General features: G+C 37.6%; 1 protein-coding gene across 1 annotated transcript in view; it reads right to left on the minus strand.

Annotated features, from left to right (window-relative positions):
• The window catches only part of LOC109393134 (neurabin-1-like), a 134,143-nt gene that overhangs the window by 69,764 nt on the left and 45,413 nt on the right, over window positions 1-18,966 (minus strand). The window contains exons 6-7 of the mRNA XM_019662074.1: window positions 18,540-18,605; window positions 1,188-1,343 (exon numbers count right to left, since the gene is read on the minus strand). Of these exons, the coding sequence (XP_019517619.1) occupies window positions 1,188-1,343; window positions 18,540-18,605 (222 nt within the window). The remainder of the gene's footprint in view (window positions 1-1,187; window positions 1,344-18,539; window positions 18,606-18,966) is intronic.

Consider the following 18,966-nt stretch of genomic DNA (forward strand, 5'->3'; position numbering starts at 1 on the left):
TCTAAATTTGTCATAAGGAATTAAAAAGGTAAGTCAGCATATTAGGCAAATTAGGTATAACATCAGAACATATAAAATTGACCTACTTATGATAAATCAAAATTAGAAATTAAATAAAATTAGAAACTATATATAACATTAGAAATTATAAATCTGCAATTATCAACCTTGTTTTTCATGTTTAGGACATTTTTTTCCAAGTTCCTAACAGACTTGAAACCACAGAACGGTGGTCATGGTGGGGAGGCTGTAAATGACATGCTGTCTTCAACGATGGAGGGTGCTCCCTAAAGCCATTAGGAATGAACTGCCTGGGGACCTAACTCATCACTGCTCCTGCTTTACATGCTGGGGTTCTGAGTAGTTAATTTGAAGGAAGAGTTTGTGTGGTCATCTGCATTTGCCCCTCAGGACCCATTCCAACAGCTCCTGCCCCCGGAGTGCTGACCCCTTTGGATTTCAAGACAGCATCTTGCAGGCGCCCCTGCCTAGGTTTGGCTGATGGGAGGCATCGGCAGGGTGAGTGAAGGATCTGGGTATATACTGCCCTTGCCCTCAGGATGGAGTTTTTAGCAGTGTCCGCATCTAATAAAGGTGTGGACGCTGAATGGCTCTCCTTCAAAAAAGGTAATCTCTTTCCGGCTTTGCCATTAAACCAAAAGATGGTAACAGGTTCCTGCTGTTGCTAGGCCGTGTGCACGTCACAGTCCCTCGGTAGTCCTGTTAACTCTGTACAAAGTTTATTCACTAAACTTTCTTCAATTAAACAATTTGGGTTATGTCATTTAATTCCTGTTGAGATCTTGTCTTTTTTTTTAACTTGTTAGAGAATCACCAACAGGTTTTTTAAAAAAGAAAAGCTTATCACCAGGTCCCCAAATTTCCATAAAACTGAAAACATAGAACCTGAACTTATCATGAAAACTGCACACTTATGCTATAGCTTGAAATTATGGAATAGACAAGTTGCAAGCCATCACTATGACAAATAACAAGCATTTAAATTAATTGTGGAATGAGATCCACTTAAATTTTACCATGAAATTCAATGAGATTTAAGACAATCTGTTATTAAAAGACTCTACTTTGAAAACTGATTATTCTTAGTACATTTTTCAAACAAATGTATATATTTAATAATGAAATGGGCAGGTATAGAAGACTATTTTGCAGATCAGCAGGCTTACCTCTTTGAACTTGTGACTAAGCTTGCTCGTGTCCAGGTCTGATGGGGAGAACATGTCCTCATTCTCGGGTAGCTCAAAGACTTCAATGGCCATGTCACCTCCAGGAAGGACAGGTCCTACCTCATCTTCCTCTTCATCTGTGGCATATTCTCCTGTCTGTAAGGAAGGGGATTTCAGAAATCCAGCTGTCCTCACCCTAGGGGGAGGTGGGTTATTCGAAAATATTTTACAAAAGAGCAAGAAAACATGTCACCACATGGTAAAAAGTGTAAGTAGGCTTTTAAGTCAAGCATGCCTCATGCAGCCAATGTTATAAACAAATGTTAGTTCAAAGATCCCAAGTGACATGCTTATGCTATGTATAATGCATTTCTAAAAATCTAATAGCATCAGTAGCATCTTTAGCACAACAACAAAAGTTGTTTTCAATCTAAGCATTTGATGGTTTCATTAAATACAATTATGTTGCTAAGGGAAATAATTCCTTTAAATTCTCACTTGTGTGAATAAGTCACCCAATATTGGGAGCTGGGAAGAAGGAAGATGAGGTCAAAAGATTCAGAGTTGGAAAGGGCTTTAATTAAGCCTTACAAAAGTTGAGTAGATTAATTCACCTAAGCTTTAAAATTCAATCAGTTCTGTTTCATTTAACTAATGTGGTGGTGAACTAGTGACCTAAAGAATAATCCAAAGGTTTCTAATTTACAGCCCACACAGGTGTATTGTTTTGCTTGCAAGAGTACTTTGATAAATCTTAGGATCTGGTCAATGCTAAAAGTTTTTTTCACATACGATTCTAGATTTCCAGTGTTTCTTGAGAAAGCCAAAGATCTGGCAATACAGGCACATCGTGGCATGACAATAGTTGGCCACAGTCAGCAGTGGTTACTCCTTTTAGATGGGTCACACACTTTTTAATACACAACTTCTGTAACTCCATATTGTTCTACGCTGTTAGCTTCACTCCTTCATGACACCCGCAGGCCCCTGTAAATATCTTAATTCATGATCCCTGGCATAAATGTTCTTCCTCACCACTAACTTCCTTAACATTATTAGAAAGTAGCTCTTCCTTTAGCAATATCAGACTGAGACGCTAACTCAAAATAACTGTTTGAAATCTATACCTTATGACACAATTTAAAGATAAATCACTGACTCACAGGGTTGAAAAACAAGGTTCATTTAATTCCTCTTTGCTCCTTCAGGTAGTAATATCTAATACATGAAATAGAAATTCATATTGTCTTTAGAAAACTTTCACAAACTGTGTATTGAGTGATCTGTTCCTGTGATTAAATGGGCTTGGCATCTGATTACTGCTTTTCTTTTGGTTCTGTACTATGCTCTTGCTAAGGCCGAAACTCTTTCTTTTACCATGTTTGCACATAAAGGGAATATGGTCATTAACCTCAATGTAATAATTTCGAATGTCTGGAAGACCATTATTAAATTGCCATTCTGACTTCTCTTTTTCAAGTAAAACATCTCGTTTCCTCATAGGTCTCATTTTCTGTAATTGTCTTTGTACCTGCACTCTGAGTCTCCCCAAGTTCTCCACATTGCTCTGAAATTGTGGTGCCCAGAAGTAGACACCATTTCTACTAAGGAATCTGAGGACCACTGATCATGATGAACAAACTGCCTTGACATCCTTCAGACTGCACTTCCCTACACAGAGGCTACTAGCATGAAGACCTTCACTTTGGTGGCACCTGTACAGAGGTAAGGTCAGGATAGTTCACATAGAGCAGTGATTTTTCCAAACTGGTTAGTTAAAACTCTTTGCCCCCCTCAAAGAAAATCAGAGATGCTTTGACTGAAAGAGTAAGAGTTTGGTGGCCTCCATCTTGATCCTATATAGCTCCTCAGTACTTGGAAATCTAGGACTCTTTAGAAACCAGTCTGAAAAATGTCTAAACTATAAATACTATTCCAAGTGTCTTTGGCACTGACTGGGGAAGGTAGGTGAAAAGTGGCGGGGTGGCGGCTGCTTCCAGACAGCTTCCGTTTGTTGGTATAATTTAGAGCCTACAAATCTTAAAAGAACTCTAATTCCAGAGTTGGTATTTTTTGTGTGCTATTCTATAAGTTAATTTATATATATATATATATATATATATATATATATATATATGGTATAATATTTTGTAAGTCCTGGTGATGTTATTCAACAGGAATGTAACAAAGCTGGTAAGTACACAATCTCAAGACACCTTGCTGAAAGTTTTGATTTGGAGATGTAAAACCATGTGCTTTTTGCAAAAGGTTTTTATGAAAATACAGCCAACATACAATATTATATTAGTTTCAGGGAATATCATAGTTATTCAACAGTTGTACACCTAAGAAGTGATCACCGTGATGAGTCCAGCAGCCATCTGACACAGGACCATGGGTGTGCTTGTTCTTAACCCTGTAATTACAACTGGCAGCCGAAACCTTTACTATGAAGGCCTAAACTAGGTATATAAAATTCACTTCTGTGTCATCAATTTGATGAATATCATCAGTGACAATAAAATCTTAAGCTAAATTTAAAGTCCGACAACGTGGCACATTTTAAACGTAAGAATTGAAACGAAGAATTTGATTTCCTTTTGCCAGCTTGAAAATGTTCTTCTTCACTATGTATAAGGCAATGAATATAAATATGTGCCCAGGATGTGGCCTGACATATAACAGCATCTTAACACATACTTTTAAGAGAATAAATCCAAGAATGCCAATTGCATTTACTTGGTAATATCTATAACCTCCTAAGGAGGTTTTCAGTAATATCAAGAAAATGCACTGCAAAGTCATTTGTTAAGAGGGTAGCATTTTGTCACTTTTTTTTTTAACACTCCTTATACTGAATAACAGATGACGGTATACACAATATATGCAATTCTTACCTCTAAGTACTGTGGATTTGTCATCCATTTTACAATAGTTATCTTCATATATGTAAGTTATTAAGATTTCTTCCTCTTGATTCTCTTATTTTTTACTTCGTCAGTCTTCTTTTCTTCTCAATACCCAAACTACCTGCAATTCTGCTAAAATTCTTTTTATTTTTCATTTCACCTTTTTATTTACTATTGTTTTCTCTTTTCAATTAGTCTTATAAGCATCCTGAGGAGAAGATGTGTCTTTTACTATCTTGATTTTATTTATTACTTATTAGAGGCTCTGGATAGGGTGTTTAAAAACTTTCTGTTGCCCCTCTTTCTCGCTGATCATTTACCATTCCCACCCTGAACAGGCTTTAGAATTAGGATGCATTTACTGCCGAATCTCATAAACATCTAGAAGTTAAGAAGTTACGTTTAGTAGACTAAGAATAATGTGTTCTTCTGATTCTTTTATCTTTATTGAAAATGGACATTACTTTTATGGTTAATTTGCAAGTGAAATAAATTACATGGGATTATATGTTAGCAAAATTTCATAAACCTCAAAATTAGATTGGATTGAATCTGACATTTACTGAGGAAGATGGACAATGTACAAAAATGCAATTGCCACAACCAAGTATTCCCAGTGGTATCCAGTTCCTTCTCTCTATTTCTGGCCAGATTCAACATCTTTCAAATAAAGTTCTTTGTACCAACCTGCAAATCCACTTTAAATGAGGCAAGAATAGTTGTTAGGGTAAGACTGACAGAGACAACAAATATTCCTTTTTATCTTATCTACCTTGTTAATATCTTAGAATTTTTAATAGCCCCCCAAAAGGGGGCAAAAAATGAATAGCAATTATTTTGTAACTTACTGTGTGCCAACACTGTACATTTCTTAAAAACTGTCTGATATAAGTATTACCACACCATCTTAATTTGAGGAAACAGACTCATAGGCTTTACCCAAGGTTAAACAATTAGTTATGTTCTTGAACTTACATCTAACAAATTCCAAAGCTCATGCTCTTTCTTCTGTGCTATGCTGCTTGCAGTCTACGGAAATGAAAGCTTTGCAGGGACGAAAAACAAAACAAAAACCAGAAATACATTCCTTTACTATCTCCCCAACCAAAACCCTAGCACATAATCCTGTTGTGCTAAGATTCACTTTCCATGTGTTTGAACATTATCATTCGATTCACTTTGAAGATTTTGAAGAGTATCTCTAGTGAGCTGCAAAGTTCTTTCTCTTCTTTTCTCTCATCATGTGCTCACACTGGGCAAGTGCATAGGAGTCTCCTTCAAAAGATCTGGCTTATTGGTCTGCTGACTGACGTTTTACGCACTCTTTCTTATATAAACCAGAACCACAGCATACAATCTATCGAATTATTGCAGAGTCTTAAAATGGATGAAAAAGATACTTGCAAGGCAAAATGGGTGCAAAATTCCTCTCGTTTTTTTATGGTTTGTCTCTTTTACATTTCCACCTCACATCTAATTTTCTTGAGCTACCCAGTCTTGACTAAATCTTCCTAAGCATTTTACCTCATTTTCATCAACAGAACTTCCTTTATGCCCATATTCCATTAGAGCATTTAATATCTTATTGAAATACATAATTATAGTAATAAGTACAGCTGACACGTTCTGCCTCTTCGGGAACATAGAATGTTTGACTGGTGGGAGCAGGAGCGTGTAGACATACGAGAGCCTTGAACACTCATGAGAGCTGTAGATTTCAGTCTGGCTAGGTTTTACGGAAGGAACGGATAGTATCTGTTATATTGGTGAGTTGACAGAGTGGAGACCAATGAAAGGTTCTTGGTTTTGAAATCACATAGGCCTGGGTTTAAATTCCAGCTCTGTGATCACGAGGTGCTCATGAGAGTAAGTTAGACAGTGCCTGTTAAGTGCCTAACACAAGTCTGGCACATGGTTAAGTGCTCCAAATGAGTAGCTGCTGCTGTTGCTGCTGGTGGTACCAACACTACATCAGAACACGCTAAAGCTTCTCCAAATCGATCTTGTGACCAGACGTTCACTAACAAGTTCTGGTCTCCTAAATACGATGGTCCTAGAAGACCTTGCCATTTAAATCTTTTATAAGGAAATTTGTTCTTTCTGAAATAAAAGTTTGCCTTTTCCTAATCTTGCTCCTCTTCTTATATTCCCAGTTTCAGAGTAGGCACCAGCTTCTATCAAGACCCAGAAAACGCCCAGGCCTCTTTTCTCCTCACTTAACTAGATCCCCTCTTACCTCAGTGAGCCAAAATGAATATCCATCCTCTTAGCACATCCCATGACACTGCTGCCTTGTCTCTTCTAATCCACTCCTTTATGTCTCTGCTCCGTGCCTTTTACCTCTCATGAGACTTTACTGTCTTCTCCCATCAACTTATTCCGACTGTAAATTCCTGGAGAGTACCAGGTAGGATTTATTCCTGCAATCCCAGCATGGCTAGCACACTGCCTGGCGTAGAGGAGGCTCTGAAGAAATGTTTGCTGAATAAATTAATCCAGTTTTAGCCACATCTGCATAGCACAGTGGAGTTGGATTTTCCTGTTAATTCTCAGCTTTCAAGTAAGAAATATTGTGCAGCACAGCTGCAGCTGGGGCCTAAATGACCCTTTGGGGGGTTTTCTCTTGTTGTTAGGTTCAGCTATTAGTAGTAATTTTTGCTGTAGCAATGTTTGCTCTGGTAAATTCAGGGAAACTAAATGGTGCTAATCATAAAAATAGCCTTGATTATGCAGTTTTTGTTGGAATTTGTTTACTGGATTTGAATTTGGTTATGTATATTTTCAGACTCAGTTCTGTGAAAGAATAGAGGACCGTTGCTTTTTCTCTGGAGAAGAAAGACCTCGAACCAACACTTTCATGTTTAAAATCCCTAAATCTGTGCCAGCCATCCAGATGGCTTCCAGCAAAGGATCCCCTTCTCTGCATCGCTTCTCTTTTCATTTGCTGTCAGGTGACTTCTGTGTGTCCTAGTTTTGCAATGTGAGGCCACTTAGTCTCTTTCAGTGTCATTGGCTCACCTATAAAATGGGAATAACAGCACCTTCCTCATAAGGTTGGTGGATTTCCAATAGTGATGTATTCAAAGTATTTAAAGTGCCTCGAGTATGCTTAACGACTAGATGGCTTTTGGACTCCGGGTACTTTTTCACAGCTTTGAATTTTCCCAATACAATGCCACAGAGCAGAAGCATAGGCCTCAGGGTTGGAGAGACTGGGGCACCAAAATAGAAAAAACAGCAACGGTGCGGTTGCATGACAGTGGGCAAGTCATTCAGCTTGTATCTTTTGTGCTCTCCTGTTCCATAAAATGGTGTAAAAGACACCAATCTCACAGGATATTGAGAGGATCCAAAGAAATAAAATACGCAAAACATCCAACATGATACCTGGCCTATCTCTCCTCTCATTTATCAAGTCCTTCAAAATTTTCCTGTCCATCTTTGTTCTCAGAATGCTTTCTGATATTTCACTCCATTCTTACTGTCTAGTCACCAAATCGAGAAGCATCTAAAGGTCTGCATCCAGGTCACCGATGCAGTAGCCTAGGCCTGCCTTCTGTGTTCTCTGCCTTCAGGCGCTCGGCTCTTCACTCCGGTCACTGGGAACAACGCTGACAAATTCTTCTTCCTAAAAATTCTGACCAGATAGTTAAGATTTGCCTATAAAAGCTTTTGTCACAACTCAAACTTATCTCTCCTGTCTTAACATTTTCTAACAATCGTGGTAGACAGTTCATAAAGTAGCATTTGATTTTGCAGTATTTTAAAGCTTTCTTTTGTTTTGCTGCTCCCTTACTCTTAGAAAAGGTATGCCTCAAAAGCAGGGGCTGTATTTCTCACTATGGCAGGCAGGCTCTAAAATGACCCCTTGATGATCCCTTCTTCCTTGTTCATCACGGTCTTGTCTAACGTCTTCCCCTTGAATGAGGGCTGGACCTAGTGACTCGCTTCTAACAAGCAGAGTATAACCGAAGGCATGGGACGTCACTTCTGAGATTAGTTTACAAAAAGACTGTGACTTGCATCTCTTTTGTCCTCTTGCTCTCAAGAAACAAGCTGCCATGTTATGCGTGGCCCTCTGGAAAGGCCCACATCAAAAGGAGCTTATATTTCGGGCCGAGAGCCAGCAAGGGCCTGCCGCCTGCCAATAGTCACATGAGGGAGTTTGAACGTGGACTTTCTGTGTTCTGCCAACAGCTGTGAGTGAGGCTGGAAGCAGATCTTCCCCCAGTGGAGCATTTAAATGACTGCAGCTCTGGCTGACACCATATTTACAGCCTTGGAGAAATCCTGAGTCAGAGGCATCCAACTAAACTGACCCACAGATACTGGAATGTATACATATTCCTTCTTTTTGTTGCTACATTTTGGCGGTAATTTGTTATACAGCAATAGCAAACAGATATAACAAATCCAGAGGAATGGGGAAGTGGCTTTGGAAACAGGCAGTGAATGAAGGCTGGGAGGCTTTGGAAGGGTAAAGCCAAGATTGTCTTGAACAAACTGAAAGTGGAAATCTGGAAGGGCAACCTTAGTTGTGTGGTGGCAGAAAGCTTAGCACCAATCTCACCTTCTCTAAGGAGAAAGTAGGAAATGCCCCTAGTGAACTGAGTGATCTTGCTAAGTAGATTTCCAAGCAGCGGGCCAAAGGTGCTGCCTGATTTCTTCTTGCTGCTTTTAGTAAAATGGAACCAAAGAACGATCAATGGAGAGGACTGCTAAACAGAAAGGAGCCAAGACTTAAAGGTTTTGAGAGCCTGGATTCTAAAAGTAAGAAATGGCCTCCAAACAAAGTTCAAATGCAGGGTACTAAAGGAGAACATGGTCTAAAAATAAAGCAGAGGGTGTGCCTGTAAAGCCTTTTGTTAAAAATTCTGAGTTTAGGAAACCCAGGTTTTTTTATAATGGGAGGGAAGCAAAGTCTCTCACCTGCCCTAAAGAGAGACATTATCTCTGTTTTCCAAGGCTGTTCACTATACATACCTCATTGAAAAGAGACTATGAAACAAAGGCCATCAGTGTCTCTGCTCACAAGACATGCAGAGAAGTGAGACTCATAGGGGAATTGTCTCCAGACAATATCCACCCTCGTTTCTACACCATCTTGGCTTCTGGTGAACGTTCCCATGAGTATGATATTCCCTCAGCTACACTGATCAGTGTGACCAAGAGTGGCTAGGACCAAATCCATTCCATCTATCTCACAGCACATAATTAAGAGTACTATTAAAATGAGTCCAAGCAACAGATTGAGTACAACCTATAGTACTAGGATCAGCCACTTTCCCCAGGCTTCCAGACCCTCCTGGCTACACAAATCCCACAAATCGTCAAGGTCTACTTTAGAAACCCAGGCAGCTTTCTCCTTAAGCTTCTTCATTGACCTTTCCACTTGGCCTAAGGTATTAATGCAGATATAGCAGAATCTATCAGTGATTGCACAGACTCAGAATTGGCCTACAAGAAGGAAATCTAGGGTTCTGGGTAATTCTATCATACATAACAACTCTGGCCAGTGAGTTGAGGTTGAGCAGAATGCCTTCTAGGATTGAGGTGGAGTATTCCACCTCATAAATTCAGAAACAAATTTTGTTATCTAATTAAATGAGTCCAATCCTAAGAACATTGCCCGCAGGATGTATATAAATAATGTCAGCTCTCTCAGGAAAGCAACCCCAAGTAACCAAGAACAGCCTCATTTTGGAGGCGTTTCTGGAGTCATCTGAGGCTACGTGACCTAATGATGGTGTTTCTTTAAATACATGAAGGCCTCTACAACCATCCCTAAGGTACAGCTACATGAGCGGCCCAAAGAGTTTGATCACTTGTCACGATTTGTCTCCACGGTTTCCACCCCAAACGTAATCTGTTAGTCTGTAATTTTCCAAGTGATAGACAAAACAGTTAGGTCACGGACAGGAGCTCAAGAGCAAGTAAAAATGTAACAAGGTTCATCAAGGGGGGACTGGCCAGAGCTACAAGAACGGCCTGAGCTCTGCTGACTGAGCAAAGTGACCAAGTCCCTCTTCGGGCGTGCAGAGCCGGTGCTGAGGTTGGAAAGCAAGACACAGCAGTAGACAGCTTAGCGGAACCATCAGTGAACCAAGCCCAGGCATTGAAGGAAACCTCTGTGCACTAGAGGCCTCACTAAGCTGGAAGCCTTATTTCTGGAGGTGGAGTGTCAGATCCAGTTACCCTGAGATGGAAAGCTGCTACGTGCTCATGTAAATCTAAGATGCTGTTGGGCCTGGCTGGCAGTTTTCTTTAATCTATCATGTCCATCAACAAGCAAGGTTTGTTGGGCTCTTCCAACCTTACTGGTCAGTGAGTTCAAGTCGACTCATCTCAAACTGAGACTATTCGGCGAGCGAGTCACAAGGCCAACATGGATCAGGCAGTTTCAGTTTCCGTAAGAGCTTAACAGGAGGCTAGTAGTTACCCGTGTGTGTGTGTGTGTGTGTGTGTGTGTGTGTGTGTGTGTGTTTTGGTTGCTGCATGCGACACTTAGTGTTGTGCTGGGAAACGGCCCGAGTATTCTGGTCAAGTATTTAAATAAGTTGTGATTTCCCCTTTTCTTCCTGAGATTCCATATTGTTTCTGCTGGATCATCTGGGAGAAAACAAGGAGTGTGATCTACGTGTCCTACTATTATTGCTCTACATGTGGCAATCCCTGAATGGGAGACTCCATTGGTGTTAATGGGACAAAGAAGTCCAGGCCTATAACACATCAATTCCGTTACACATCTAACAGTGGAAGCCATAACAACATTACCATGTATTTGCTCAAAGGGTCCCATCACAAGGCCATTTAGCTTCCGTTTCCACTGTGCAATCTAACCAAACCTAATCAGCTGAATCTGGGCACCTCTTCTTGCTGTGGGATTGGAGGAGATGGTGATCTGTGAGTTGGTATCCACAAAACTGTAAAGTTTGGGAACCTCCCCTCCCAAAGTTCCCCAGCATACTTAAGAGGTTCATATAGTATTTGGTCTCTCTGGAGGACCAAGCGATGTCAGCCCAACCCCAGTCATCTTTCTCCTTCATGCTTCTGAGGTCAGGGTAGAGAGAGGCGGCATCAAGGGGCAGGGAGGCACAGAGCAGCTCTGTGCCAGCAATAAGGGGCATTCATTTTCAGTTATGTGCCTTGCTCCATTAGCTCTCCAGTGAATCAGCCCAACTTCTAAGGATTTACCAGGCTTCTGACCATGGTGATTGCAAACTCCTTTCCTTCATGCTCAGTGTCAGAATGTTTCTCTGTAAGTGTTATCTGAACAAGGTCAGAATCTTCCTCTAACCCAGGATGGGTCTTTGTATTAGTTGATATAATCTATCATGATTTTTGTGCTGATACTTCAAGTCGCAATTTCCAAAGAGTGGTGAGAAGAGGGCCAGATGATGTCTACACAAGTAGACATGTCAGGAGAGGAAACCAGAGCTTGGTAGCCTGCATCTTTTATAATAGGCAGCAAATATTACTGCCCTTGCTCCAGAGGGAAAGACTATGTCTATCTTCCAAGGTTGTTCATACACAAACACTTGAAAAGATAGTTCAAATCAAAGGGCAGTGAATGTCTCAGAAATATGAGAGCTCTGTAGAGAACTGGTTCCCAGTTATTATTTAATGGAAAAAAATGTCTAAAAATACAGCTGATTTTTGAAGTTTTACATATTGTTCAATTTACCTTTTCAAAGACTTTCCAACCACTATTCTTTTCTATATACACTGCTCTGCAGGTAAACTGGTCTCCTTGAACATACCCAATATTGACCCTATTTCTCAGTTACAGGGAACAAACAAACAAAAACAACAGAAAACTTCTTCCAAATAAAAACTGAAATCACAAACCTCCAATTCATGTTTTTACTTTGTATGTTCTTAGTTGTGATGATTTTTTTACACTATGGTTATTTGGCTTTTTTACAGGTTGCTTGAAAATGATTTGAATTTTTTACTATATATATTTATTGTTTCCACAGCACAATAGCAAGCTTCTTGGGAGTATAAACTATATTTTTCCATGACTCAATATTCCCAACTCAATTCTTAATAAATGTTACCCACTTATTAGGATATAAATGCCATTGTTTTTTAAGTCCCTGATAAATATATTCTATATGAGGAGGGAACCAGTGATCCCTATTTTTCCCACTGAGATCCAGAACTAAACAGTCAACAGACCAAAGCAGACCTCTGTAATTCAAGTGTCACACTGCAATTTCAAGTTGGCAGCCTTCCTTGAGTTTCATTTTACTTGCCATGGAAACAATGAAGCACTTATTCTGATGCCAACAGAACTGTGGGAAGAGACTACGAGATCCGTATTTCCTTGAATTTTAATCTGCAGAAGAGAACAACTACAGTGACCAAAGCGGTACATGTTACTATTATTTTAATATTTATACAACTAACTGAATCTTGGAAAATATGGGGTATTCATATAAAAAATGATACAGATGACTGTAAAAGTGCTAACTGGTCATCAAACAGAACCAGAAGTTACAGTTACAGACTTTATAGTAAACAAAAAAGCAAAAACAATAAAGATGTCATTGATGGTATTGCTGTGGATTATCTATGGATTAATAATAAATATAATCTCAATCTTACAATTTCCTTCGAGGGAGAATAACTATCTGGTGGTCCATGGCAGCAATTCCTTCTTGCAAACTGCCTGCAATACCAGGACTTCAAGGTCTTTACATCAGTTTCCTGGCATCTTTAAGCTGGACAATTCCATCTTTGATCGCATCTAACCCTTCCCACAAACTCCCATAACCCTAGGCCCATTACAGTGCAGATTCTGTAAGTCTGAGACTGGGTGGAAAATTTGGTACTTCTGTAATTTTAAAGAAGTACTATGAGATTCCCACATTGAGGCGAGTTTGAGACACAGAATCTTAAATCATTTTATAAGTCCTTGGAGAGCAGGAAGTATGTCATATTCATTTTATATCCACATAACTGCTAAATATAATCAATTGTATGTGGAAGATTTAAATTTTTTAATTAAATACTGAGCTGACATAAAGAGTATTTTGTAACATACAGAAAATATAATGACTAATGACATAACCACTACCAATCAATTAACAATCTAGTTCAAGAAAAGGAGCAGTACCACCACATTTTAAATATGGTCCTCTGTGCGTACCTCCTTGATTCTATTTCAAGAGCTTGCTCTACAAGTAATCCTGCTGAATTTTATCATCCTTACTTTTCTCTAGTTCTATTGTATTTTAGTATAACTCAACAATGTGTCATTTATTTTTACATGATTTTAAACTTCATATAAATGAAATCATATTGTCTGTATTCTTCTGTGCCTTTTTGCTTTTAATAATACAGTCAATGAGCCAATTTATATTTCTACGTGCAGAGAATAAGAGATCCTTTTACTTCCCATCCTCACCAAAGCTTAGAATATCCTATTTAAATCAATGCAGTAGGTATAAAGTATTTCCTTTTGGCTTTTAATTTTCACATCCTGATTGCTCATATTGTAGGGCATCTTTTCATACATTCAGTGGCCTCTGAGATTTCCTCTCTTTTGACGTGACTGTTCAAGCCAATGGCCTGTATATGCTCTGATTATTGGCTCACAGAAATTTTTATATAATTCATTTTGTTATTTATTTCCCAAATATTTTCTTCAAGCCTCTGGTTTGCCTTTTTGCTTTCAAAAAGGTATTCTTTTGATGAACAAAGTTCTTAATTTTAATGTAGTCTATTTTCTCAATCCTTTCCTTTATGTAAGGTTTTGCTTTCTTAATTGTCTCATGTAAGAAAACATTTCTTACACTGAAGTCATAAATATATTCTTCTACAATGTCTTCTAAATTTCATAGTTTTGCTTTTTGCATTTGAGTAGTCAATCCACCTGGAATTAATTTTTGAGTACAGATTGAGATGGGGTTGCAATTTCAGCATTTTTCCTTCATTGAAAAGCCTAACATTTCTCAACTCATATGGAGTGTTATTGATGTCACAAATCAAATTTTCATATATGTGAGGGCCTGTTTCTGGGCTCCTTGTCCAACATTCCATTCTTTTGCCCCAGGGTCTAAATTGCTACAGCTTAGTAATAAATATCTCTCTTCTAAGGCATGTGAAATGTCATGGTTATTTCTGGTGCATTGTTCTTTCATACATATTTTTGCAATAGCTTACCAAATCTATTTTAAAATTCTTTAGGATTATTTTTGCTGGAATTACACTGAATGTATAAATCAACTCAGAGAAAGTTGATTCAACTAAGCTACTGAGTCTTTTAATCCATGAATAAGGTTTCTTTGTCCTTTTTAATCTTTCTTTAACATATTTCAATAAAATTCATTTTTTTCCATGAAGGTCTTGCCTATCTTTGCTTAGGCAAGGCCTTGCCTTTCACCAGGGGCATTTATAAATTATATTTTCCCTCTGTAGACACATCAAAATAGATGTTATATTTTATATTACTTATGTATTGAGCAAACTTGCTAAAATCTTATATTATTTCTAACAATTTATCTGTAGGCATGTTTGAGGTTTTCTAAAAGACAATCACATCACTTGTGAATAAAAAAATCACATCACTTTCCAGTCTACTTGTAATTCTTCTTCTTGCATTCCAGTATGATCTTGAATGCAAGTAGTGACTGATTTTCAAATGTTAAGCCATACTTGCATTATTGGCTGAACTCATCTTGGCCATGGTATCTCTTTTACATATTATTAGATATGGATTGCTAATATTTTGTTGAGGATTTTTTGTATTATTTTTATGAATAGGATGGGTCTATAAATTGTCTTTTTCATTATTATTTGGTTTTGCTATCAAGGTTATATACCTGATTACCTTATGCATTTCATACTCTTCATGTTTTACTTACTGAATGCCTGCTATCAGAGTTGTATTACTTTCATTTTTGTCTTCTGGAATCTGTTATATGTGACTGGATATATTTGTTCCACTTTGATATAACTGATAAAATAACTTGGACCTTATTTTTTCTTTTCATTCTCCCTTCCCTCTCCTTTCCAACCTTTCCCTCTCTTTCTTCTGCTGTTTGTTTGTTACTTATGGTGATTTATTTCCTTGTGAGTTTTGTACTTTGAAATTGTAAGCTCATATTTCTTGAAATTTTAACTTTTAGGCTCTGATTGAAGGTGAGTGCTTCAAGGAAGAATATGCTTTTTTTCCTCCCTCCTAGAAGGTAGCATAAATTCAGGCTGCTGTGATCATGATTTCTCAGAGAAAATGTTTTCTTCCCTTTCACTCAGCAATGAGGTTTCACACTGGCAATTTCCCATGCAGTTCTTGAGGTAGATGATTAGATTTATTTCATTTTATAGAGCAGTGGAGCCCATGGGGCTCTCACTTTATGCTGAAGTTCTCTAATTAGACATCCCATTTTGCGTGGGCCCTGAGCTTTGTCTACTATAGCTCAAAGAAATACCAATTATAGTATCATCCCAATATACAGAACACAGGATAAATATGATATTATGAAAAGTGAAAGAACCCAGATATAAAAAATTATGCACTTTATGATTTCATTCAAATGAAATTCTAGAATTGAAAAAATTAATCTATAGTATCAGAAAGTAGATTAGTTGCTGTGGGTTGACAGTGACTGCAAAGTTTTATGAGGGAACTATTTGAAGAAATAAAAATGTTCTATATCTTGATGGAGGTGGTTGTTATTCATTAAACTGTTAAACACATTTAAAATTGGTGCATTTTACTGTATATGAATTATTCCTTACTAACATTGATTTTAATATGTAAAATATACATATATAATAAAAAATATAAAATCATACAATTAAGATCTGCACATATTACTCTATGTCAACTTTATCAATAAAATAATTTTAAAGGCCCCTGTAAGAACCGGAATTCCAGAAATCAATTAAGAGTTTTTACCACCACCCTTACTAGCATCAGTATCAGTTTAAAATGAATGGAGCCCTTATCAGACCTGACAAACCTCCATGATAAGGCAGTTTTAGGATCTTAGTCCTTGGTCAGGTCACCATTTCATTTTCATTGCCAATGAAAATGTGTTTCTATGATTGAAGTCTGTTTCTGAGTTCATACATTGGGCAGGAGAAGATGGCTATCTATGTAATACTGTTCTTGACATCATCATTTAGGCCATTTTGACTATTCTGTTTCTATTCTGTGTTTATTCAGTTATGACTAAGAGAGAAATAATGTCAATATGAGTCACAAAAATGCTATTTCTAAGGTCTCAAAGGTTTTCAAGGAATTAAATATGCATATTCATTTTTTTCTGGTTTTACATGCAGACGATTTTGGCGCAGAGTGACAGAGCTAGGATCTTCTTGAAACTACATGGTCTCTCAGAACAATCAAAATGTGGGAGCAAAAGACCATAGAAAAGTGATAAATCCCAAAGAACCAAGGACAAACACAGATTATTCCTTCTGTACCTTCCCGATCTCCAATCTCTAGTCTTACTAGGTTTGGCACTCTTTTCACACCTGTAGTCTATGCCATTGTTTGCTCATTGTCTCAGATTATGTTCCTAACTAAATTTCATTCTCCTCATTGAACTCTACTCTCAAATGTTCATCTTAACTTTCTTTGAGTGATTCAATTCAGTTCAATTTCTTGGCTTCCTCTAATCTTCCCAGTGCTGTGCTCATCCTTGGATGTATTACAAATGAATCAGCTATTTGAAACATGTCATTAAGAGATTACAAGCTAGTGGGGGAATTTTATGGGTGAATGATGATTGAGAGAGATATACAAGGTACTACTGACTCATAAAAAAGGGGCCCCTAGCCCAGCTGAGAGAGTCCATGAAAGTTTGTGGAGGAGACAGATGGAACATAAACAGAGCCCTGAAAGGTGAACAGGATTAGTGGGCATACAAGGGCAAACAAGAGTTGGTGCAGATTATGGTATTCAAGGTAGAGGAAACAGAACAAGGGTGCAAGCAGAGGAAAACCACAGGATCCCTATGGCCCATTGGAAAGTCAGTCTGTTTCCCAGGATAGTAAGGCCCATCTCTCACTGTACCTTTTAACAATTACAGAACTCTTTGGTAAAAAAAAACTATACTCAATTTGTTTTTAAAGCTGAAAACGATACTGTAATTTCTGTGTGTTTCTATGACATCTGTTTAACACTGCAAACTCTGTGCTTCATCGCTGTAATATAGACTTGTTCCAGCATGGTTTCTAGGAAGTACAAAGTCTATACTCTCAGAGGAATTTAATTGCATAGAAGAATTTGATAAAGTTCATTAGTGTTTTTTGTATCTGGCTCATGAATAAATATCACCACAATGTGGTAGGCTCAAGAAAATAACATTCAAATCACTTGTATTATGATAAACAAAAGAAAATAAAGAAAATGAGCTACAAAAAGATGACATAATTTAAGCGAAGGTTTCTACCCGTATTCTAACCTCTGTCTCCCATTGATACTGCTCCTCTTCCTGTCTGTATTCAGTGTTTTGATAATAGTGTTTCTATATACAAGTAATATTTCTAAAGAGGACTTTTCAAGTAGAGGAGAATATCTACCTCCTGGGGATTGTATGTGTGTGTGTGCGTGTATGTGTGCACACATGAGTGGATTCATGCGTACTTTAGGTTAAATCAAACATGGATACGGTCTTCAACTGAATGTATTCCAAGCACCTTATAATTCTGGGTTTCAATGACAATAACCACTACTGTCAATGTGGGGATCACAAACCAAAAGATACAATTAAATTTAATGATTTTTGAAAATCCAGTCAAACTGGAGTCTGTAAACAAGTTGTTAAAAATGTTTTATATTTCTCCTATTCTTAAGCCTCCTCTAATTACCATAAACCAGTCTCCCTTTTAAACATGCCTGACTTCCATTTTTAAGCTCCTCTATCATTGTTACTGGCAACTAGAGATAGAATTATTTTACTTATAGTGCAATACCTTTTTAGAGATTTTGGTATATCTACCATATAAATCATGCAAATAAGTACTACCATAATTTAAATATCTATGCATTCAACTGTTTTGAAAATTTAAGAACTTATATCAAAAGTTTTTTTTCTTAAAAAAACACTGGATTTAAAAAGACAATGTGAATCGCTGTGTACACTGTATTGTACAAACATCATACAACCCTTCTGTTGGGTATCTTTTATCCCTTTAATATAAATTACAAAATACTTAAAGTGTTAGGGGTTAAAAACATCCATGGTTAATTATTAGGAAGTGAGTCCAAATTGCAGAATCTGCATCTAAACTGTGTGCTATGTTTCAGGAATAAATATTATTTCTCAAATGGTAATTTTCAAACTGTTATTCAACATACAAAACATACAGCTCTGGAGAAGTTCTTCCAAGCATAGAACTAGTTAATAAGACATAGAATAATTAATTTCACACACGAAGCAGGAAGGTACAGACAATAAGCATCATATTCCACCAGGAAACAAACCTTAAGGAAATAGTTGTTATTGTTATTGCAGTTGCCAGATACTCCTTGCAATTCAGCCACAGTGTTCTAAAATAGTTGACAACAAAAATTAAAGAAGTCTTTTTCCACCACTAAACACAGCAGCCTAATGAGAAAGGGTAAAAAAGTACACTGAAGTTCCGGTGCCTGCTGTAACATACATTTTTGAGAACTAAGAGAATTGCCTCACTCTTTGTTTCTCAATATTATAAACACAGTATAAAATCAATTCACATTTTAAAAAAAACATCCATAAAAATTGCAATCTCTTGTTCACGCAACACAAGCTGTTTCAACTAGGAAGAGCAAACAGCGTGAGTCAACTACAATGTTAATAACTTTAATGCTTTCACATAAAAATTTTATTTTTGTAAACCTTTTAACACTTACACAAACCATAGCTTCCATT

Source organism: Hipposideros armiger, unplaced genomic scaffold, assembly GCF_001890085.2.
Source record: "Hipposideros armiger isolate ML-2016 unplaced genomic scaffold, ASM189008v1 scaffold_365, whole genome shotgun sequence".
Classification (NCBI taxonomy): Eukaryota; Metazoa; Chordata; class Mammalia; order Chiroptera; family Hipposideridae; genus Hipposideros; species Hipposideros armiger.